At 42.2% G+C, this 25,328-nt stretch overlaps 1 protein-coding gene across 2 annotated transcripts in view; it reads right to left on the bottom strand.

The window, feature by feature from the left end:
* LOC138747473 (formin-like protein 3) overlaps positions 1-25,328 on the bottom strand; it is a 168,774-nt gene that overhangs the window by 7,544 nt on the left and 135,902 nt on the right. Inside the window, exons 21-23 of one of the 2 annotated variants that reach the window (XM_069906721.1) lie at positions 20,424-20,553; positions 10,278-10,441; positions 602-703 (exon numbers count right to left, since the gene is read on the bottom strand). In XM_069906721.1, the coding sequence (XP_069762822.1) occupies positions 602-703; positions 10,278-10,441; positions 20,424-20,553 (396 nt within the window). Of the gene's footprint in view, positions 1-601; positions 704-10,250; positions 10,442-20,423; positions 20,554-25,328 lie in introns of those variants that run through there. The other variant, XM_069906719.1, reaches the window with a different exon arrangement.

Raw genomic sequence — 25,328 nt, 5'->3', positions numbered from 1 at the left:
TAGTCTGGGTAAATAATGCCAAGGCCAAAGACACTGATCACACTGCTGCCTGAACCTTGGGTGGCATCTCAAAACAAGTCTCCACGCTGAGCACCTTCGCTCCATCCGCATCAGCAACAGGGATCTCCCAGTGGCCATCCACTTCAATTCCGTGTCCCCACTCCCACGCTGACACGTCTGTCTATGGCCTCAGGTACTGACAAACCAAGACCACCCGTAAATTGGAGGAGCAACACCTGATTTTCCGTCTGGGTCTTCTCCAACCAGACGGCATTAACGTTGACTTCCCCGGTTTCTGCTAGCCCACTCCCCAACCTCCCTCCCTCTGTCTTCTTCCCTACAGCCCTCCACCCCCTTCCCTCTCCATTCATAGAGCTATCCCCCCTCCCCCTGCTCGCTGGTCACTGCTGTGCCCTATCCACCTATTACCTGTGGGACTGTGCTCTTCCCCCACGCCTCCCTCCCCCACCATTTTGCTTTGGTGCCTGCCGATATTTTGACATACCTCGATGAAGGGTTCAAGCCTGAAACGTTGGTTATGTATCTTACATATGTATCTATAAACAGATGCAAAGGGAGGGGTACAGCTCGAAGCACTTACCTTGTAGGACTTCACAAACCGGACAAAGACTGGGAAGAAGACAGATGGGGGTGTAGTCTTGGGATTTTCTCCAAAATACTCAACCACTTTGTTGTACGCTTCCTGCGGAGGGCAGAAAGGAAATTAGGTGCCGTCTCATTAACCTTCCACCTCCACCAAGTTACATTTACAACAACAGTCAGCCTTTCTTTAAAAGCAGCAGCCATCTTGCACTCACTTGCCAGTAAATTTGAAAGGTCAGGGATCAAGCAACTGGGCGTTATTTCAAAATGTCAAGAGTTAATGACCGCCTCACTGTTGTTTTTTTGAGGTTTCCTTACAGTCTTTCCCTCACTTTCTCACCAATAATGTTTATTCAAAAACTTGGCTGCCGAGTTCTCTGAAGTCTGCAACATTTTCCCACACATTCCATTTTGTCCGAGTTTTTTTTCCCCACCCTTCAGGGAAGAATTATTCAAGGATTCTCTGCTAAACCTGGAGTGCAGGACAGTGAGGAACACCCACTTCACAATTTATTTTACATATCCTGTACCAGGGTGTGATTCTGCAATCTATTGTTCAATTTGTGCCGCAACTCTTGGAAAAAAAACAGCAAACTCCTTTAGAAATCAGTGACCCCCCTCCTGCTTGAGTTGTTAACTCTGTGAATGCAGATTCATTTCCAAGACATAATTACAAGCAAAATATTAGGAGAAACATTGCAGCATCGTTAGAAAAAAGTTCAATTTTCTTTGAAATAATGGAAATTGGATCAAGTTCTACTTAACCATCAAAAATTACCCTGTTGGTAATCGACTATCTAGAATGTTCTAGAATTGGAAACATTGGAATAGGAGAGGTCATTCAGCCCTTTGTGACAATTCCACATTCAGGAGTTTGTGGAGGTTCGGTATGACACCAGAAACCCCAGCAAATTTCTACAGAGGTGCAGTGGAAGCTGTGCTGACCAGCTGCATGACGGTCTGGTGAGGGGCACCAATACCTCTGAGTGGAAAGCCCTGCACAAGGTAGTGGACACAGCCCAGGACATCACAGGCAAAACCCTCCCTACCATCGAGAACATTTATAGGGAACGCTGCCGTCGGAGAGCAGCAGCATTCATCATGGACCCACATCACCCAGCACACGCTCTGTTCTCACTGCTGCCATCAGGAAAGAGGTCTCGGGGCCACAAGACTCGCACCACCAGGTTCAGGGACAGCTGCTCCCCCTCCATCATCAGTCTCCTCAACAACAAACTCAATCAGGGACTCATTTAAGGACTCTGACTTGTGCACTTGATTGATTTTCTTTGCTCTCTCTCTCTCTGTATTACACAGTCAGTTTGTTTACATTCATTATCTGTTCACAGTTCTTTTATTTGTTTGCATGCTTACACTATGGACAGTTTATTTTTTGCACTACCAATTAGTGGTAATTCTGCCTGGCCCACAGGGAAAAGGAATCTCAGGGTTGTATGTGATGTTATGTATGTCCTCTGGCAATGCATCTGAAATCATACTCAATGATATAATGGTGCCTGAACTCCATACCCATTTTTTTGCTTTTCTCTTAAAACTCTATATTTGCTCCACATTCTCCATACATCTGATGTGCAAACGGAAGATCCGAGAGGTTCACAGTTGCATCCAATGGCAGTTCTGGCCACCACTTTGGGATTTCCAATTAAAATGGGTTCTAGTTTATGGAAACATATGGGAAATGTCTGTGGGTCACATGTGTAGAAACACTCTCAGGCATGCTTTTTAAAGGGAGCCTCTCTGAGCAGGCCAACAGACTAAGAGTGGGAGCTGGGCTCAGGTCAGCTTCTATAAATCATTCATTTACCAGTTCTCTCATCACTGTCCTCCACGCCCACACCCATGTTAGTGGTGCAAGGCCCACCCACAGCATCTTTTCTTTCTTTCTTTCTTTGGCTTGGCTTCGCGGATGAAGATTTATGGAGGGGTAATGTCCAGGCCCAACAACCTCACAAAACCTGGCACCCCCTCTTCCATCCCAACCACTGACCCACATCCCTTAATTTAACTCCCCCCCCCCACCGCCCTACAATGATCTTTGTCAGCCAACCCAAGCCACCAGATTTTTCAGGGAGTACATAAAGGGAAAGCAAGGTCGTTTCAGTGGCACATGTGGCCTTGGTCCATGTCCGCAGCCTGTGAACAGTTTATCCTGAGAATTGAAGAGGAGGAAGGAGCGCAAGACCTTGGAACCGTCGCCATTCTTCAGACTCAGGAAACTCTTGGACAGTGAGAACACTACAGCACAGAGTAGGCCCTTCGGCCCTCGATGTTGTGCTGACCCATATATACCGTAAAAAATACTAAACCCTCCCTGTAAAGGTTAAAACTTTGTGTTTTTGATTCTCAGTTATTTTTGTGGCTGTCTTGTTAAGAGAACTAGTGTTTGTAGTGTTACCATAGTGATTGTGATGTAACATCCGCCCAGCCACTACCAGCTTGCTCCCATTCTACAAGATGCGAAGGGAGCACGAGAAATTTTTCTTTGAATTGTGTACCTCTTTAAAGTTTGTGTATCTCTTTAAAAGCTTTTGATATAATTTGTATCTTCTTAGACTTTTTATATCTATATCATACAGTAAATCCTTTGTTATTCAAGTCTTGAAGCAAAGCTATGCAAAATGTTTATCTGTTATATCAACGAATTAAAGCTACATAAAGTAACAGCCACAGAGTTGGTTTTATTGGATTAATTCGGAAAATCGTAGCTCAGGCTTTTGGAAGATGATACTTTGAAATTAGGATATATTAGCATAATGAAAGTATCATCTATGCACCCTACCCCATAACTCTCTATTTTTCTTCTAACCATGTGTCTGTCTCAGAGACTCTTAAATGCCCCCAGTGATCCAGCCTCCACCATCCCCGGCATTCCAGGCCCCCACACTTACCCTTGATGTCTCCCCTAAACTTCCCTCCCTTCACGTTGTACACATGTCCTCTGGTGTTTGCTGATCCTGCCCTGGGAAACAGGCACTGGCTGTCCACCCTATCTATGCCTCTCAGAATCTTGCAGACCTCTATTACGTCTCCTCTCATCCTTCTATGCTCCAAAGAGAAAAGTCCTAGCTCTGCTAACCTTGCCTCATAAGACTTGTTTCCAAATCCAGAAAACATCCTGGTGAATCTCCTCTGCCCCTCACCATAGCTTACACATCCTTCCTATAATGACCAGAACTGAACACAACACTCTTAAGTGTGGTCTCACCAGAGATTTGTAGAGTTGGAACATGACCTCTCTACCCCTGAATTCAATCCCTCATTAATGAAGCCCAATGTCCAACAGGCCTGTCAATCTGTGTGGCGACATTGAGGGGTGTATGGATTTGGAGCCTAAGGCCCTTCTGTTCATCCACACTGTTAAGTATCTGACCATTAACCCTGTGCTTAGGCTGCTGATTTGTCCTTCCAAAATGCATCACCTCACACTTATCCAGATTGAACTCCATCCAGTAGATAAATGGCTGGGGATAAAAGTTAGCTAAAGGCAAGGCTTCTGTGCTTAGTGGCAAGGTATCTTTGGAGTCCACAAAGATGGTGCCTTGGTTTAACTGCCAGACTGAGACCACCCACATACTGAAGAACAACATACTTTCTCTTATTAAAGAATACATGGAGTCATTTAAAGAATGGCAAGCGCAAGAATTTAATGATTTAAGAAAAAGAATAAACAATACAGAAGAGAAAGTGAATAAAATAGATATGACCTTATCAGAAATGGAAAAAAGAATGGACAAGGTGGAAGAACGAGAAGCAGCAGTAGAAATGGAGGTAGAGGACTTAAAAAAGAAATTAGAGGAATCTAATAAAAAAGTTAAAGAGACACAAGAGCTGTTAGCTCAGAAAATAGATATAATGGAAAATTATAACAGAAGAAATAACATAAAGATAGTGGGCCTTAAGGAAGATGAAGAAGGCAAGAATATGAGAGAGTTTAGAAAAGATTGGATCCCCAGGATCCTAGGATGTCCAGAACTACAGCAAGAAATGGAAATAGAAAGGGCACATAGAGCATTGGCCTTTAAACCACAACCACAACAAAAGCCAAGATCTGTTTTAGTAAAATTCCTAAGATATACTACAAGAGAAAAGTACTGGAGAAAACAATGGAAAAAGTAAGAGAGGACAACAAGCCACTGGAGTACAAAGGGTGAAAAATCTTCATTTATCCAGATATAAGTTTTGAACTCCTGAAGAAGAGAAAGGAGTTCAATACAGCAAAGGCGATTTTATGGAAGAAAGGGTATAAATTTATACTAAAGCATCCAGCGGTATTGAAAATATTTATTCCAGGACAACAAAACAGACTATTCTCGGATCCAGAGGAAGCACGAAAATTTGCAGAACAATTACAAAATAGACTGAGAGATGAAGACGTGTAACGAGAGTACAAAAGACTGCGAACTAAAAAGACACATAAGTTTTGAACTCCTGAAGAAGAGGAAGGAGTTCAATACAGCGAAAACGATCTTATGGAAAAAAAACTATTCTCGGATCCAGAGGAAGCAAGGAAATTTGCAGAACAACTACAAAACAAGCAGAGAGATGAAGACATGTAATAAGAGTAAAAATGACCACGATTTATATGTATGTGGGTAAAGAGGTATATGTGTGTATATGTATAGTGTGCATACATGAATGTATCCGTATTTAGAGGAAAATATAGAGAGTATAGACAAGAATTAATAAGGGAAGGAAATGGAATAGAGGGAATAAGGAGGGAATTAAAAGAGTGACCTTTGTTACATATGAAAAGTGAAATCTTTTCTGGGGGGGGCTGGGTGGGGAGGAGTTACGGTCACTGCAAAATCAGCTGACGCTTGCGAGTGAATTCGCAAATCCAAATGGAGAGGGGAGATGTGGTTGTCTGACAAGGGATAAAGGACAACTCAGGAGGGGAAGGGGAGATTGGGGCTAAATAAGTTTTAAATAGGAGAATAAGGAAAATGTTTGATGTTTTAGGAATGTTGTCTTATAAAGGGTTCAAAACAAGAAAACAGAAATGGATAAGAAGGAAAGGTAATGATGGAGAAACGGAAAGGGAAGATAAACAAAGTATAAAATGGCTACGTTGAACTATATGACTTTAAATATTAATGGAATACATAACCAAATTAAAAGGAAGAAACTGCTAAATTTACTGAAAAAGGAAAAAATTGATATAGCATTTCTGCAAGAAACACATTTAACTGAATTGGAGCACAAGAAATTAAAGAGAGATTGGGTAGGACACGTAACAGCAGCATCGTATAATTCAAAAGCAAGAGGAGTAGCTATATTAATTAGTAAAAATGTGCCATTTAAAATAGAAGAGGAAATAATAGATCCAGCAGGGAGATATGTAATGATAAAATGTCAGATATATTCGGAGTTTTGGAATCTACTCAATGTATATTCACCTAACGAAGAAGATCAAAAGTTTATGCAAATATCTTTTTGAAGATAGCAGATACGCAAGGGAACATATTAATAGGAGGGGATTTCAACCTGAATTTGGATTCAAATATGGACAAAACTGGGAAAAAAATTAACAGAAAGAACAAAGTAACCAAATTTATAATTAAATCGATGGAAGAAATGCAACTTTTGGATATATGGAGGAAACAACACCCAAAGGAAAAGGAATATTCATATTACTCAGCTAGACATAAAACATACTCAAGAATAGACCTATTTTTGTTATCAGCTCGTATGCAAGATAGAGTAAGAAAAACAGAATATAAAGCTAGAATACTATCGGACCATTCACCCTTAATATTGACAGTAAAGTTAGAGGACATCCCTCCAAGAATGTATAGATGGAGATTAAATCCCATGTTACTTAAAAGGCAGGATTTTAGAGAATTTATTGAAAGACAAATTAAAATGTATTTTGAAATAAATACGAAATCAGTGAAAGATAAGTTTATACTATGGGATGCAATGAAAGCATTCATTAGAGGGCAAATAATAAGTAATCAGGAAACAGAGCAGTTGGAAAGGGAAATAGTAAATATAGAAAAAGAATTAGCAATGAAGGAAGATACAACTAAAAGAAGAGAATTGGCGGATAAAAAAATAAAATATGAAACACTACAAACATATAAGGTGGAGAAGAATATAATGAAGACAAAACAGAAATATTATGAACTAGGTGAAAAAACGCACAAAATCCTAGCATGGCAGCTTAAGACAGAACAAGCTAAGAAAATGGTATTGGCATCAAGGAAAAAAGACAAACAAATTACATATAATCCAAAAGAAATTAAGGAAAACTTTAGAGAATTCTATGAACAATTATACCGAACTGAAAACGAAGGGAAAGAAGGGAAAATAGATGAATTTCTAACTAAAATTGAACTACCAAAACTCCAAATAGAGGAACAAAATAAATTAACAGAGCCATTTGGAATAGTAGAAATACAAGAGATAATAAAAAAATTACCAAATAATAAGACACCAGGAGAGGATGGATTCCCAATAGAATTCTATAAAACATTTAAAGACTTATTAATTCCGCCCCTCCTGGAAGTAATCAACCAGATTGATAAAACACAAAGCTTACCAGATTCATGTAAAACAGCAATAATTACAGTAATACTAAAGCAAGGGAAAGATCCACTCACACCAGCGTCATATAGACCAATATCTTTACTTAACACAGATTATAAGATAATAGCTAAACTATTAGCAAACAGATTAGCAGAGCAGGTACCGAAAATGGTAAATCTAGACCAAACTGGATTTATCAAAAAAAGACGCACAACAGACAATATTTGTAAATTTATTCACTTAATTCATGCAGTAGAAGGGAATAAAGCGCCAACAGTAGCAGTTGCTTTAGACACAGAGAAGGCCTTTGACAGAGTAGAATGGAATTATTTGTTCAAAATATTGCAAAAATTCAGTTTACTGGAGAAGTATATTAATTGGATTAAAGCATTATATAAGGGACCATTGGCGAAAGTGACAGTAAATGGACATGTATCAAAGCAATTTAACTTAAGCAGGTCAACACGGCAGGGATGCCCACTATCACCTTTATTGTTTGCGTTAGCTATAGAACCACTAGCAGAATTGATAAGAACAGAAAATAATATAAAAGGGATAAAAATAAAAGACAAGGAATATAAAATCAGTTTATTTGCGGATGATGTTATAGTATACTTAACAGAACCAGAACTATCAATAAAAGAATTATATAAGAAATTGAAGGAATATGGAGAAGTGTCGGGTTACAAGATCAATGTAAATAAAAGTGAAGCAATGCCTATGAATAATGCGGATTTCTCAAAATTTAAGAAGGAATCACCATTTAGATGGCAAATGCAAGCAATAAGATACCTAGGTGTACAAATAAATAAAAATCTCGGCCAACTATATAAACTCAATTATTATCCACTAATGAAAAAATTACAGGACGATTTAGAGCATTGGAAAGATTTACCACTAACAAAATAGGAAGGATAAACTGTATTAAAATGAACATTTTTCCAAGGATATTATACCTATTTCAGGCATTGCCAATACAACTGACTGAGAAATTCTTCAAGGAGTTAAAGAAAATAATAAGGAAATTTTTATGGAAAGGGGGGAAACCGAGGATAGCACTAGATAAATTAACAGAATGGTATAAACAAGGAGGCTTACAACTGCCAAACTTTAAAAATTATTATAGAGCCGCACAATTAAGATACCTATCAGATTTTTATCAAACAAGGGAAAAGCCAGATTGGACCAGATTAGAATTAGATAAAATAGGGGAAAAGATACCTGAACACATATTATATAAATGGGATGAAAAATTGGTACAACATAGAAGTTCTCCAGTATTACATCATCTATTCAATATTTGGAAGAAGATTCATGTAGAAAGAAATAAAACAAATTATCAATTACCAAAACTAATATTGACGCAAAACAAGTTACTCCCTTTTACAATAGATAACCTTTCCTTTAGAGAATGGGAGAAAAAAGGGATTAAAAGAATGGAAAATTGTTTTTCAGGAAATAGATTATTATCCTTTGAACAAATGAAAGATAAATACAATATAACTCAAGATACAGCGCTGGCATATTACCAATTGAGATCCTACTTGAAGGACAAATTAGGAAGCAGTCTGAGTTTGCCAGAGGGAAGTAACTTTGAATATGTGATTACAGATGCAATGATAATCAAAAGATTTATAACAAATATGTATATTAAACTGCAAGAAAAGGAGAATGAGGAAACAAATGGTAAAACTAAACAAAAATGGGAACAAGATTTAAATATAAAGATAAAAAAGGAAACATGGGAGAAGTTATGCTCTGGAACGATGAGAAATACAATAAATACGAGGTTACGTATGATACAATATAACTGGATACACAGGCTATACATTACACCTCAAAAGTTAAATAAATGGGACTCAACAGTATCTGATAGATGTTTTCGATGTAAAAAAGAAATGGGAACAACAATTCATGCAATCTGGACATGTGAGAAAGTAGAAACATTTTGGGAAGATCTAAATCAGATATTAAATAAAATAACAGAAAACAATATACCAAAGAATCCAGAGATCTTCCTCCTAAGTAACATAAAAAACAAAGAATTTGGAATTGATTTGGAGAATGCACAAAAAAGATTTGTTAAGATAGCTCTAGCCGTAGCAAAAAAATATATTATGTCAACCTGGAAATTGGAAGATAATTTGAAAATACAACAATGGTATATAGAAATGAATAAATGTATTCCATTAGAAAAAATAACATATAGTTTAAGAAATAATATTGAAATATTCGAACAAATATGGGAGCCTTACATGAAACACAATAGCGAAAACCTACCGGGGACAATCACTACCTAAGTTAACGGAAGGAAAAGGAAATGAAAAGAATGGACTCAGTGGAATTTCTGGTGTATTTTTATTGAATGACAACATTGTCTGACTGGTTTAATGTATCCTAGATTTTGTACCTTAAATGGACGGGATGGGGGAGGTAGGGAGGGTGGGATGGGAGGAGGGAAGGGGGGGGGGATAAAATGGCACTGTATATGTGTGAAAAGGAAAAAATGTGTATCATGGTTAATGTGATTTATGGTGTGAAAAATAAAAAATTGAAAAAAAAAAAGAAACCCCCCCCTTCTTCTCCATCTCCTTTCCTCTAGTTGGCCTCTCTCTCCCTTCCCTCTCTGTCTCCTTTCTCAGAGCCAAAATCAATTCTCACCTCTCCTCTTATCATACCCAATGAACACCTTTTGCTGGTCTGGACTCCTCCCCCAGCCAGTCTTCCCCTTTCTCACATCTTTAATTTTGATGTCTTCCTGTTCTTTGCTTATTCTTTGAAGGGCTCAGGCATGAAACATCGGTGATGTATCTTGACCTCCTGTGGATGCTGCAAGACCAGCTGGGTTCCTCTAGCATTTCTCTCTTTTTTTACTACAATCACAGGGTGTGCAAACCTCCATGTTTCACTTAACTTCTCATCCCATATGTTTGCATAAATCACAATTCATTTCAGTATGTTAATGACAACTATTTCACAGAAGAAATAAAACAAGGTAAATCTTAAACTATTATATATTTTGGCTCAAGATTGAACAGGAGTGGAAGGCCTTGTGCTGAGAACCTGAATGCAGAGAATAGAATTTAACATGGGAAGGACGCTCAGTGGCATTGGATACTACTTGCCTGTGCAGTTTTGGAGTCTCGCTGCATTTTTTCCAACTTCCCTTCATTTTGTGACAGGAAATCCTTCAGCACCACATTGTGCTCATGCATACTACTCTCCCGCTTCACCAGCTCCATGTTGTGGCCCATCTCCTTCACATCTAACAGCACATTTTCCAGCGAGACTGCAGGAGGAAAGAAAATGGTCAGGAAAAGACTCCGTAGCCACCTTCATCAATGTCTGTTCCATTGATAAAGAACCCCCTCTCCTCCACGAGACTGAAGAAAGATGACTAATGTAATCTCTCCATACCTATTGTACACTTGCGTCCAGAAATTCCGAGACACTTGGTGCTGGCTCAGAAAACCAGCTGGATTTAATGCAAAGTCACTCTGGGTTGGTCATCATGATACACAGCAAGTTCTGATGTCACATCTTACTCCAGCAAGACACAGTTAGTAGTGGACAACAAAGATTTTGCTTTCTGAGCACTTTTGGGTGTATTTTATGGATTTTGGGCTGCAGGTCATAGAAATCACATTCACATTTTCCCATCACATACCACTTTTTAGATATAACCTATTTTTGTGATTTCCTGTCATATTTTAAGTACAAAACCAGGAAGTGCAACATGCCGTTGAAAATTCATTTTCTGCGTTCGCACTTGGACTTCATCCCAGTTAATCTTGGTGCCACCAGTGACGAGCACGGTGAAAGGTTTCACCAGGACACTGTGACCATGGAAAAACGGTATCAGGGCAACTGGAATCCATCAATGCCGGCCGACTATTGTTGGACACTGACGTGAGAGGCATCAGATACTGAGTACAAACGGCAAAATGTTTTTAGGTCAGTTGAACTAACGCAATGTGTCAGCCTCATGACGCGATTAAACAGGCTAAATTCAATAAAAGTTAATTTAATGTTTCTCCAACTTCCTATGTGATGCAACAAATCTGAAATGATCTTTGTGTTCAGCTTGAAGTTGTCTATCATAATCCCCAATGTTTTTTCAGGAAGCAAACCTTTTGAAAAAAATGTGTTGTCCAGTGCAGTTGTAGCTCTAACTCAGGGCAGCAGCACTCCACCAAATACTTTATCTGCACCAATGGTCTTTCATCCCCTTCCAAAGGCATAGTTCAATGGATGACAGTCACTCCCCCAGCATGTGGGTCAAGTGAAGGCTGTGTGAAATGAGCTAAGAGATTGTGATGTGCACACACACACCTACACCTATCTGTTGTGTCAGAGTTTTAATCTAGTCATGGTGTGTTCCCAATGTGAGAGGATTTTCAAAAATAAAAGATTCCATTCACATTCTATTGCCGCTCACCAGGTTTCTACAACCTTGAGTCCATTTCTCTGGATCCAAATAAATCGTTCAGTCATCTAGAGGTAGGAGAAGATTTCTGTCAGAACTAAGGCTGTTTGTGGAGCATTTCTGGGCTGGTGAAGAAATGAGTCTTTAAAGTAATAGGAAAGTGTCAACCAAACAGTGAAAAACCAGATGGATGCCTCCAACAAGACAGAACTGAGGTCTCTGACACAATATAGAAAGCAGTCTGTCACTCAATTTAAAATGCTAAACACTAAGAGATGGCTTTCAATGAAAGGCATTGGGGAAGGAAATTTAACTGGGGTGATATCGGATTAATAAAGGAACTTGGTGTCCTGGGGGTGTCCAGTGCAAAGAACAAAACGGCAAGCTCCGTTAATGACCAAAAATGTCAAATGTACGTTGCTTGCAGCTGACGGCAAATGCCCTCTTCCACTCCAAGAGAGACACCAAGCATCATCTTCAGGCATCACTGTCAGGTACGGAGGTGCCAACTTTCAGGACAAGATAAACCCCAGAGGGTTGTTAACTTAGCCTGCGACATCACGGGCACCAGATTCCACTCCATCGAGGACATCTGCATGAGGCAGTGTCTTAAAAAAGCAGCTTCGATCTTCAAAGACCGCCACCACCCAGGTCATGCCCTCTTCACTCTGCTACCATCAGGGAAAAGGTACAGGAGCCTGAAGATGAGTATTCAGCGCCACAAGCTTATTCCCCGCTGCCATCAGATTTATTAATGATCAATGAACCACACTTTGACTATTTATTTTGTAAGGTGGTTTATATAAATGTGATGCTGCCACAAAACAACAAATTTTGTGACATGTTCCTGACAATAAATTCTGATTCTGAAGTTGTAGCATACAGTAAAACCTTTCGTATCTGGCAACTATGGACATTGGTAGATGCCGGAAAAGTGAATTTTCCAGTTGCTTGAGATTGCATGTTGTGTGATTGGCAAACTGACTGCTAGGGGGCGCCAATTTTACACTTTTATATTTTTTACTTATTTTCCACGATTTTTGTCAGTTGGTTGAGGCTGTCGGTTGCTTGAATTCTGGATAACAGGGATTGTACTTTATATTAAATGTGTATACATCTTTAAGAACTACAGCGTGGTATGATTTTTAAAAATATATTGTTGTTAGTGTTGTTTGTCATCAATAAAGGATGTTTGGCCAGATGCTACATCCTGTTTACTTGCCTCATGAAACAGAAACGTGAAGAGAAATGCACACACACTGGACTGATGATAGATTTGGGATGTTGCTGTGGAGGACATCTCTAGTCAGTAACCAGCTATGATGGAAAGGAGAGCGTCGAGCAGCTGGTGGATGGGGTGGTGAGAAAGGGCCAATACATTGCGAGCATGTGTATGTGGGATGGCCGAAAAATTTCCTGAGAATTGAGTGAAGATATTACTAGTACAGTAGTAGGTCCAAATGGTGTACAAAATGCTGGTTAGTTTATTAAGATCACAAACCATGGATGAGGTACTGTATGAATTCTGACAGGACACTTTATTGCTGTCACTCGGGTATATGACATAATGTGTTCCAAGGATATCTGAAGCACTTTTCCTCCAGGCCAAATAAATGAATGAGGAACTCTGCAAGTTCTGGCGTCGATAGGCCGCTGGATTGTCAATGGAGAGAAGCGAGTTCAATCAGCTATTGTGGTGCTGGTCCAGAGCTGTCTGCTTCCATGTAGTAAAACATGAAATCTGCAGACACTGCAACTGAGGTGAAAGCACAAGGCTGGAGAAACTCAGAAGGTCACACACCTCACTTTATACAGCAAAGATAAAGAAATATTGATTAAGTGTCTTTATCTTTGCTATATAAAGTACACCAGCTGAGTTTCTCCAGCCTTGTGTTTTAACTGTGTGTTAACATTCATGGGCTTTGGTTGAATCCAGTCATCTGAATCAAGGGGTTATTTTACTAACTGGGTTCTTGGCGCATTGGCGACAAAACTTTCTGCTGGTCTTGAACCAGGCTTGGCTTGTGCTTGCTGCAAGAGTGACGATCTCAGGCAGAAGCATACGGATGTCAGCTCAGTGCTACGGTTAAGGCGCAGCGAGGGAGGCAGAGAACCCCAGTGGGCGAGTTACACACATCCTAAGTGGGAAGGTTATCACAAAGGCTTCTGATGGCAGCAAGAATCAGCAGAGGAGACAAGATTTCGTGTCCATGAGAGTTGCAATGCAAGATAGAGTGCGCCTGAAGGCAAGAAGATGACATCAGAAAGACCAATTAAAAATTGTTATTGTTCAGTTTGTGGTCTTTGGGAATATGGAGTCAAACTGCACAGAAACAGGCTCTTCAGTTCACCAATTCCATGCTGACCATTAACAACCGGAGTTGTTGTAAGGGCAGCACTGCTGTGGGCCTGCGGAGAGCAGGGAGTGGAGACACAGCACCTCCCCACAGGGTCCAACTGCCCAGTCTGACCGTTGTCATCTCTGCACAGTTCCGTCAAAGGAGCTGTTGGCAGTTTTATTTAAAATTCCGCAACCGTGGGGTCTGCGCCCAAGATGGCAGTGTCTATGATCAGCGGCGGCCACAAGGGGTTGCAGGCTCTGGGGAAGTGGAGGACTGGTGCAGGGCACCAGTAAATGGGTAGGCCTTCCTGCGTTTGTAAAGGAGAAGCAGAGGAGATGACCCACGGGACAGTGACCTTGGTGGGAGATCAGTGAGGAGCTCTGGGTCTGAAGAACACACAGGCGGTGGGTTGTTGGTGACTCAAGGTGAGGTACATACGTAGGATGCGGGCTGTTGGCAACTGCGGACAAAGGATTCACATCGGGCTACTGACGAGACTGGCTGAAGGGGTACCAGGTATCGGAACTGGGATGCTAGAGGGCACTGAAGGGATCCTGATCATGTCAAAGGTTCAGATCTGGAGATCAGGCTGTTGATGGTTTGTACCGGACTCTGTACGGCTGCTGGGGCTGTGAGGGGCTCTGGAGGCAAGTTTACGGACACTCGGTGTCTCTGGAGGGACTCTCTTTTGCTTCTCTTTCTCTGGCTGTAAGGGCCGCTGGGAAACTTTTGCTGATAGTGAGTCTTTGTCTGCCTTGGTTGACTAAAGGAAAGTTCATATAATATATTTTATTCTTTATTATATGACAATAAAATAATCTTGAATCACCTATTTCCACTGATCCCATGTTATTCTCCCCATCAACTCCCTCTAGATTCCACCACTCGCGTATGTCCTGGGGAGAATTCACAGCAGCCAACTAACCCGTACGTCTTTGGGATGTTGGGGGGGGGGGTGGGGAGGGAGAAACTGGAGCACCTGGGGGAAACCCACACCGCCACGGAGAGAACTTGCAAACTCCACACAGACAGCGCTGGAGGTCAGGATCGAACGCAGGCCATGTGAGGCAGTAGGACTATTAGCTGTACCACCATGCATATCTTATAAACAATTCATAACTGCAATTATTGTTGCAGTTACTAGGGTATTGGTCTAAATTTTGGGAATTATTATACACCATGAGGAGTGGCTCTTAGGTGCAGAGAGGCTGAGGCACAGGTAAAGGGGTAAGTCTCTTTTTTTTTTCATTTAACTCTATCGTAGCCGGTCATTTTAGACATGACAGGTGAGCTCAGTCCTGTGCCATGCTCCTCTTGTGCTATGTGGGAACTCAGGGTGACTGACAGTGTCCCTGGGAACTACGTGTACAGGAGGTGTGTTCAGCTGCAGCTCCTGATTGACCGCATGACGGCACTGGAGCTGCGCATGGACTCGCTCTGGAGCATCCAGGATGCTGAGGATTTGGTGGATAGCACCTTTAGCGAGTTGGTCACACCACAGCTTCAAAGAGTTGAGTGAGATAGGGACTGGGTGACCAAGGGTAAGAGTAAGAACAGGAAGGTAGTGCAGGAGACTCCTGTCGTCATCTCCCTGAAAAACAGATATTCCGCTTTGGATGTTGTTGGGGGAGATGGCCCATCAGGAGAAGGCAGCAGTAGCCAGGGTCAGGGCACTGTGAATGGCTCTGCTGTGCAAGAGGGCTGGAAAAAGAGTGGTAGGACAATAGTCATAGGGGATTCAATTGTAAGGGGAATAGACAGGAGCTTCTGTGGCTGTAAACGGGACTCCCGGTTGGTGTGTTGCCTCCCGGGTGCAAGGGTCAGGGATATCACGGAGCGGCTGCAGGGCATTCTGGATGGGGAGGGTGAACGATACCCATGTTGGTACCAACGACATAGGAAAAAAGCGGGATAAGGTCCTATAAGCAGAATTCAGGGAGCTTGGAAGGAAGGTAAGGAGTAGGACCTCTCGGTCCTAGGGTAATAATCTCGTGGCCAGTGCCACGAGCTAGTCAGAGTAGGAATTGCAGGATCGATAGAATGAATATGTGGCTTGAACAGTGGTGTAGGAGGGAAGGGTTCAGATTCTTGGGGTATTGGAATCAGTTCTGGGGCAGATGAGATCAGTTCAAACAGGACGGTCTCCATCTGGCCAGGGCCGGGATCAATGCTCTTGGGAGAGTGTTTGGTAGTGCTGTTGAGGAAGGTTTAAACTAATGTGGCAGGGGGATGGGATCAGGAGTAGAGAGACGGAGGGGTTTAGCATGAGGGAAGAAGTCGGAGAGAGGAGGGTGAAAAGCAAAAGAGGCAGGCAGGTAACCTCAGGGCAAAAATGTAAAAGGGCCACTTTACAGCATAATGGTGATAGGGTTAAGGCTCTGGTAAAAACAAGCTTGAAGGCCTTGTGTCTTAATGCAAGGAGTATTCGCAATAAGGTGGATGATTTGAATGTGCAGATAGCCGTAAATGACTATGATATAGTTGGGATCATAGAGACATGGCTTCAAGGGGACCAAGGCTTAACATTCATGGATTTTCAATATTCAGGAGGGACAGACAGAAAGGAAAAGGAGGTGGGGTAGCATTGTTGGTTAGAGAGGAGTTAAAAGCAATAGAAAGGAAGGATGTTAGCTTGAATGATGTGGAATCAATATGGGTAGGGTGGCAAAATGCAAGGGGGCAGAAGACGTTAGTGGGAGTTGTATATAGACTACCTAACAGTAGTAGAGAGGTTGGGGATGGCATTATACAGGAAATTGGAAATGCGTGCAACAAAGGCAAGGCAGTTATAATGGGTGACTTTAATCTCCATATAGACTGGATTAATCAAATTGGTAAGGGTACCGATGAGGACGATTTCTTAGAAGGTATACGGGATAATTTTCTTACCCAGTATATGTTGAAGAACCAACGAGGGAACAGGCCATTCTAGACTGGGTTCTGAATAATGAGGAAGGGTTAGTTAACAATCTTGTTGTGCGAAGCCCTTTGGGCAAGAGTGACCACAATATGGTGGAATTTTACATTAGGATGGAAAGAGATCGGGTTAATTCTGTAACTCAGGTTCTGAACTTAAAGAAGGGTGACTTTGAGGGTATGAGACGTGAATTGATCAAGTTAGATTGGCAAATGTTACTGAAAGGATTAAATGTAGAAAGGCAATGGCAAGCATTTAAGGATCACCTGGATGAAATACAGCATTTGTTCATCCCGGTTTGGAAAAAGAATAACTCAAGGAGGGTAGTACATCCTTGGAATAACAAGGGAAATCAGGGAGAGTATCAAGTGTAAAGAGGAAGTGTATAGACTAGCCAGGTAAGACAGAATACCAGAGGATTGGGAGAAATTCAGAGTTCTACAGAGGAACACAAAGGGATTGATCAGGAAAGGCAAAAGAGATTATGAGAGAAAGTTCGCAGGGAACATAAAAAGTGACTGCAAAAGTTTTTATAGATATGTAAAGAGAAAGAGACGAGTAAAGACAAATGTGGGTCCCTTGCAGTCAGAAACAGGTGAATTGGTCATGGGGAACAAGGACATGGCAGACCAATTAATTAATGACTTTAGTTCGGTCTTCACTTGGGAAAATGTGAATAATCTTCAGGAAATAATAGGGGACCATGGGGCTAATGTGACGGAAGGACTGGGGAAAATAAGTGTAAGTTATGAGGTTGTGTTGGATAAATTGAAGGGATTAAAGGCAGACAAGTCCCCAGGGCCAGATGGTCTGCATCCCAGAGTGCTAAAGGAGGTAGCCCATGAAATAGTGGATTCATTTTTGATAATTTTTCAAAATCCTTTAGATTCTGGAGTAGTTCCTGAGGACTGGAGAGTGGCTAATGTAACTCCACTTTTTAAAAAGGGAGGGAAAGAGAAATCAGGGAATTATAGACCGGTTAGCTTGACATCGGTAGTGGGGAAAATGTTAGAGTCAGTTATTAAAGATGTGATTGCGGCACATCTGGAAAGTGGTGAATTCACTGGTCAGAGCCAGCATGGTTTTATGAAGGGAAAATCATGTCTGACTAATCTTATTGAATTTTTTGAGGATGTAACTAGTGGAATGGATAGGGGAGAACCAGTAAATGTGGTTTACCTGGATTTTCAGAAGGCTTTTGATAAGGTCACACACAGAAGATTACTATACAAACTTAAGGCACACGGTATGTGGGATATGGTATTGAGGTGGATAGAGAATTGGTTGATAGATAGGAAGCAAAGAGTAGGAATAAACGGGTACTTTTCAGAATGGCAGTCAGTTACTAGTGGAGTATCACAAGGCTCAGTGCTGGGACCCCAGTTATTTACGATATATATTAATGATTTAGATGAGGACATAGAAAACAGTATTTCCAAGTTTGCAGACGACACGAAGCTGGGTGGGATTGTAAGCTGTGTGGAGGCTGTTAAGAATGTGCAGGGTGACTTGGACATGTTGGGTGAGTGGGCAAATGCATGTCAGATGCAATATAATGTGGATAAATGTGTGGTTATCCACTTTGGAGGAAAGAATGGGAGGGCTGAGTACTATCTTAATGGTATCCAATTAGGTAAAGGGGAGATGCAAAGAGACCTGGGTGTCGCTGTGCATCAGTCATTAAAAGTCGGCAGGCAGGTGCAGCAAGCAGTAAAAAAGGCGAATGGTATGTTGGCGTTCATATCAAGAGGATTCGAGTACAGGAGCAGAGAGGTATTGATGCAGTTGTATAGGGCCTTGGTGAGACCTCACCTGGAGTATTGTGTTCAGTTTTGGTCTCCTTATCTGAGGAAGGACATCATTGCCATGGAGAGAGTGCAGAAAAGGTTGACCAGATTGATACCAGGGATGGCGGGACTTGCATATGAAGAAAGGCTAGAACGACTGGGCTTGTATTCGCTGGAGTTTAGACGATTAAGAGGAGATTTAATAGAAACATTCAAAATTCTTAAGGGATTTGACAGGCTAGATCCAGGAAGATTGTTCCCAATGTTGCGCAAGTCTAGAACCAGGGGTCACAGTTTAAGGATAAAGGGGAAGTCCTTTAGGACTGAGATGAGGAAGAATTTTTTCACTCAGGGGGTGGTGAATTTATGGAATTCTCTGCCAAAGGAAGTGATTGAGGTCGGTTCCATAGCTATATTTAAGAGAGAGTTAGATTTAGTACTTGTGACTAGGGGGATCAGGGGGTATGGAGAGAGAGCTGGAACAGGGTACTGAGTGGAAGATCAGCCATGATCAAAATGAATGGCGGTGTAAGCTTGAAGGGTCAAATGGCCTACTCCTACATCTATTTTCTATGTTTCTATATTGGGTTCATGTGTTTGTACAGTGAAGTACCACTTTAATACAAGTTATCAGACTTATCATATGGGAAGCCTTTTGGAGAAGTTATTCATTGGGCTTACCTGTACCCAGGGTGTACAATGCAAAATTTATTAAGAGTGAAACACAAAAGCCTGCAGACGCTGAGAATGCAGTAAAAACACTCAGTAAATGTTGGAGAAACTCAGCAGATCTTGCAGCGTCCACAGGAGGCAAAGATTATATTATAGAAGTTTCGGGCCTGAGCCCTTCTTTAAGGTAGGAGTTAAAGGCAAAATAGCGTGGACCTCCCAGTGGCCACCCATTCCAATTCCCCGTCCCATTCCCTTGCCGACATGTCTGTCCATGATCTCGTGTACAGCCAGACTGAGTCCACCCACAAATTGGAGGAACAACACCTCCATCTTCCGTCTGGGCTCCCTCCAATCAGATGGCATTAACATCAGTTTCTGTTAAACAGCACTCCCATATCTACGTTTCCCTGTCTCCTTTCCTCTAGTTCTGTATCTCTCTCACCCCCCCCCCCCCCCCCATTTTCCCTTGGTCTTCTTTCACAGAGCCAAAATCAATTTTTACCTTTCCTCTTATCACATCTAATAACACCTTTTGTCGATTGGTCTGGACTCCTCCCCATTGCCATCTTCCCCCTTTCTCTCTCTGTATTTAATGAGACACCTGCTGGCTTTTTGCTTATTCCTTGAGGAAGGGCTCAGGCCCGAAATGTTGATGATAATATCTTTATCTCCTCTGGCCACTGTGAGACCGGATGGAGTTCCTACACCATTCAGTGCAAAATTTGTTAAACAAGATTTACGCTGCAGATTAAAACTCGCAAAAAGTTTTTTAAAAACCAATGATTCTGATGTTTATTTGCTGAGTTTGAATGTATATTCTTTGCAAATAATTTCTTGCATAATTGTGCATTCTGCATGTTTTGTTAATTGACAAAATACTATGTGAATTGTGGCTTTATGGTTTTTGTTCGGGGTAAACAGAGCAGCATATGTTGTTGGGCACGATGGCATGACATCTGATGTAGGTGATGCTGCTGTGAGTTGGGTGTTGTCCATCATCAGTTGAGGATAACTGGGCGAAAGCTATTTACCAGCCTCACTGAACATAGTGGAGGAATTTACAGAAGTCAAACTCTGCCCCAAGAATTCGTGGATGGGAAGGTGTGGAGGGGAAAGTCAGCACAAACCTGCTGCAGCTTTTTCAATGTAGTGCAGGTCATTCCAGAAGGTGGCGATATTGGAGTACTTCCTCTTTACGATGATCGCAATGTAGTGCAACAGGGTCATCTTCCGATCGGTGGACTTGGTATCTGACAGCTGGACAGACGAGAAATATTTCAGAATCAACAGGGTATCACTTTTGATCCTCTTTGCCTCACGGGCCAGTAAATGGAGATGGAACAGCAATAGGCTCCCTCCTCAAGCCAAGCTGAAGGGGTGGGCCCCTCCCCTTCCCTCCCCCTTCCCTCCCCAAGAATCCATGGTGTGAGTGCAAGACTGGCAATCAGAACCCCCAAGGGGGTCTAGTGCTGACTTAGCGGGGGTACCAAGAATATTTTTGCTCCACACTCCCAGCTTGGGTACATTGCACACATTAGGATTCAGATGCAGGCACAGAGGGGGTGCAAACTAATCCTCCTTGCCTCCACAAACCCAAGTGCAAAGTCAGCTTCAAAGATTTGGCAGAATACCCCTCAGTTCCCCTCTCACTCTTCCTGATCCAGTCAGGTCCCCACACCCACACCCACACACCCTTATTCTAACCCACCCCACTCTAGTCCTATTACTCAGTTTATCTCACACTAGTGGAAAGTGTGCTGACCGGCTGCATCACGGTCTGGTTTGGAAACACCAATACACCAATACAGGTATATACTGCTTTACAAAACTAGAGCATTTCAATGAAATCTTTCGGAAGATGAAATGGCGTAAAGTGCAGACCCATTCACTACTATCGGAGGCTCTGTTCTCGCTGCTGCCACCAGGAAAGAGGTCTCGGTGCCACAAGACTCATCCCACCAGGTTCAGGAACAGCTGCTCCCCTTCTACCATCAGACTCCTCAATGACAAACTCAATCAGGGACTCATTTAAAGACTCTGACTTGTGCACTTTATTGATTTTTTTCTCTCCGTATTGCACAGTCTGTTTACATTTCTTTATTTGTTTACAAGTATGCATTGTGTACAGTTTATTTTTTGCACTACCAATAAATGGTAATTCTGCCCAGTCCGCAGAAAAAGGGATCTCAGGGTTGTATGTGATGTTGTATATGTCCTCTGACAGTAAATGTGACATCTGAAAAACTTCCCATGGTTCGACCTGTCGATCACTCACACAATCAACCCACTGAGTTACCTATATCCTTCCCCTCTTATTCCCATTTATCGACCATCTCTGCAAAATCTGGTCCCTCCCCTTCACCTTCCTTTCTTAGCAGGTTTAATCATCTGCAGCCTTTCGTTGTCTCCACATCACCTTCCACTCTCTGTCGCTATCTCCATTCTCACCTGATTCTAGCTGCCAATCAACTTCCCTGGATTCACCCATCGCTTGCCACCTCCTGCCTGACCCCCTCCTCCTCACTTCTCTGGTTGCATTACAGCCTGGTCTTGCAACGCGCGTGTCCAGGAATGCAGAAGGCTGCAAAAGGTATCAAGCTTTGCCAGGTCCATCACAGGCTCATACCTCCCATCTGTCGCAGTCAGCAAGAAGGCAGTCAATACCATAAAGGACCCCTTCCACACTGGTCACAAGTTGTTCCCTCTAAGCCATGCACGCGTTAACACATTTTGCAACCAGCGCACAAAGGAAATGAAGGTGCGCACAAACTTGGGTCACAGGAAAAAAATTTGCACCATCAGATTTTTGCCCCCACTGACTCCTATAAATCAGAGGGAACGTTGGTCACAACCTCTTCTCACTGCTCCCTACAGAAGGCTGAAAGGCAGCAACTCCAGGTTCTGATTGTGGACTGTCTGCACTAGGATTGCTCCAACTATTTATGACCTATCATACATTTATTGTCTCAATGTAATTAAATTTGTTTTGTCTTTATGGACTTATTCAGCTGCACCAAGCAAGAATATGTATGATAATAAAGCCATGCTATGTATTTCTTAAATGTAGACCTACAGCACGGTAACAGCCTCTTTTCGGCCCATGAGCCCGTGCCACCCAATTACTCCCAACTGACCTACAACCCTCGGTACGTTTTGAATAGTGGGAGGAAACCGGAGCCCCCGGAGGAAACCCACGCAGACCCAGGGAGGACGTACAAACTCCTTACAGACAGCACGGCATTCGAATCCTGGTTGCGGCACTGGCGCTGTAAAGGCGCTGCGCTAACCGCTATGTGAACCGTGCCCCCCCTCCCCACTCCGTGTCACCCAATAGCTTATTATACTGGCCACCTTCCCTTTACAAACTCAGTCTTGACTAAAGACTCGCTGCAGATACTACCTGATGTACTGATTTCCCCAGCAGCCCGTTTTTTACTCCAGGTTCCTGTATAGTAGTCTCTGATCTGCAAAAGCTCACTAACCTTCAAATGCAGTCAGTGGTCATTAGGTCTTGCGTCTATTCTGCTCACTGCACATGAGAACATACACCATTACTCAGTCCAGCTGAGACGTTGAGGACAAGCTTTGATGCCGTAACATGAATCATTCACAATTCAGATACACCTAAAACAGGTGGCTTTCTTGGTTGACTATTTTAATTGTTGCATGGTGCATTGCAAAATAGGGAGTTAGACCATTAGACACAGGAGTAGAAGTAGGCCATTCAGCCCATCGAGTTTGTCCGGCCATTCAATCATGAGCTGATCCATTTCTCCACTCAGTCCCACTGCCAGGCCTTCTCCCCATAACCTTTGATGCCCTGGCTAATCAAGAACTTATCAATCTCTGCCTCAAATACATCCAATGACCTGGCCTCCACAACCACCTGTGGCAAGAAATTCCACAGATTCACCACCCTCTGGTTAAAGAAATCCCTCCGCATCCCTGCATATTCCACTCAGGTTCCAACGTAACCCTGCAGGTAAGAAGCTGCACACTATATTTCAGGAGTTACATTTCAACCTTGGTTTAATTGCAGACAGCTAATCCTCCTTGCCCTCCATCAATATATTCTACACACTCAAATGCAAAAACCACCTCAAGGACGTGGCAGAGAACCTCAATAATTTTATTACTTGCATCAGGATGACCCAAAACCAGAACTTATTGACATTTGCTGTTCTGGGGACTAAGCGGTTCATTTGCTGGAACATTTCAAGGTCAATCACTTTGCCAGGAGGCCAAAGTGCATAAACCTTGATGGATAACCTTCCCTGAAGGACACAAGTGAGTGAGATGGGCCATTACAACTGTCCAATCACCCTTATGGAATATTCATTACAGGTCAGATTTATTAAAACTCACAGCTGCTACGGTGGGATTCAAATTTAAATTTTTAAAATTTAGACATAGAACCCATGAGCCTATGCCACCCAATTGACCTACAATACCCGGAGGAAACCAATGCAGGCAAGGGGAGAACACGCAAACAGACAGCACAGGATTCAAATCCCACTGCCGATGACTGGCTTTGAAACAGTATTGTGCTAACCATGCCACCCAGTCAATTTTTAAGTCACCAAATCATTAGTCCAGGCCTCTGGACTAACATCTCATTGATACAACCACAGCTCTACCACATCCCAAGCAGGGGATAGGCACACTCAGTTATGAAAATTCGCTTTTAGGAAGAAACCTGTGTTCACTTTTACGAAAGGATTTGAAGGGGTTTTCCCTTTTACGAAAATAGCCCCCAATAGTAGTGAATGGGTCTGCACTTTACGCCATTTCATCTTCCGAAAGATTTCATTGGAATGCTCTAGTTTTGTAAAGCAGGGTATACCTGTATTGGTGTTTCCAAACCAGACCGTGATGCAGCTTTCCACTAGTGTGAGATAAACTGAGTAACGGGACTGGAGGGGGGTGAGTTAGTGCAGGAGAGTTTGGATGAGTTTGTTTTCCTTGGAGTGAAGAAGATTAAGAAGGGGCCAAATACTTTTGGCTTGGCTTCGCGGACGAAGATTTATGGAGGGGGTAAAAAGTCCACGTCAGCTGCAGTCTGTTTCTGACTCACAAGTTATCAATGGCAGTGCAAACATGACCTTGGGCAGCTCAGTTGGTGTAACACCTTTACAGCGCCAGCAACCAGGAATGGGTTTCAAACCCACGCTGTCTGTAAGGAGTTTGTATGCTTTCCCAGTGTCTGTGTGGGTTTTCCCCCCACCATTCAAAATGGATGGCACAGACTTGTGGGCTGTTACTATGCCGTATGTCCACATTTACATTTAAATTTAAAATAATTAAATTTTAATTAAAATTCAAATCTTTCAGGACTACAGGCCGAAGTAGGCTTTTGACTCCAAGCTGGACTCTGCATTCAAATCCAAGAGCATTTTCTCAGAGTGGAGTTGAACTGGAAGGTTAATCTTTGCAGAGAACCAGCAAATTAAATTAGCTCACTGTTGTAAATTTGGGGAATATTTTACACAGAAACAAATTTATAAAATAAAAAATGATGGAGAGAAAATAAAGTTGTGACCTGCTGAAAGCACAAAATAAATAGAAAACAAATTGCTTTTTGTGGGGAACTCATGAACTGCAGATGCTGGAATCTTGAACAATCTGAGAAACTGAAGGGCTCATCATACAGAGAGAGACGTGGCTAGTCAACGATTCAGGTCAGGGCCCTCTCGACAGTCGACATCCTGAACCGTTGACTGACCATCTCTCTCTCCCTGGATGGGGGACTCACTGATGAACTTGGACAACATTGATTCAGTGCCCAGAGCCTATTTTGTCATTCAGTAAATCTGCTCCATAACTTGATTTTCCAGGCTTACACACCCTCGAGACCCACAAATCAACACAGAAAATCTATTAAACTGAGGTCTTCAAATATTTACATTTAAATTTAAACATACAACATGGTGCCAGGCCCTTCTGGTCCACGAGCCCATGCCACCCAAATACATCCGATTAACCTGTAAAGCCTGTTCGTTTTGGAGAGTGGGAGGAAACCAGAGTGCCCGGAG

This window comes from Narcine bancroftii, chromosome 12 (assembly GCF_036971445.1).
Source record: "Narcine bancroftii isolate sNarBan1 chromosome 12, sNarBan1.hap1, whole genome shotgun sequence".
Lineage (NCBI taxonomy): Eukaryota > Metazoa > Chordata > Chondrichthyes > Torpediniformes > Narcinidae > Narcine > Narcine bancroftii.
The sequence above is the reverse complement of the archived record's forward strand: the minus strand, read 5'-3'. Positions and strand labels throughout refer to the sequence as shown.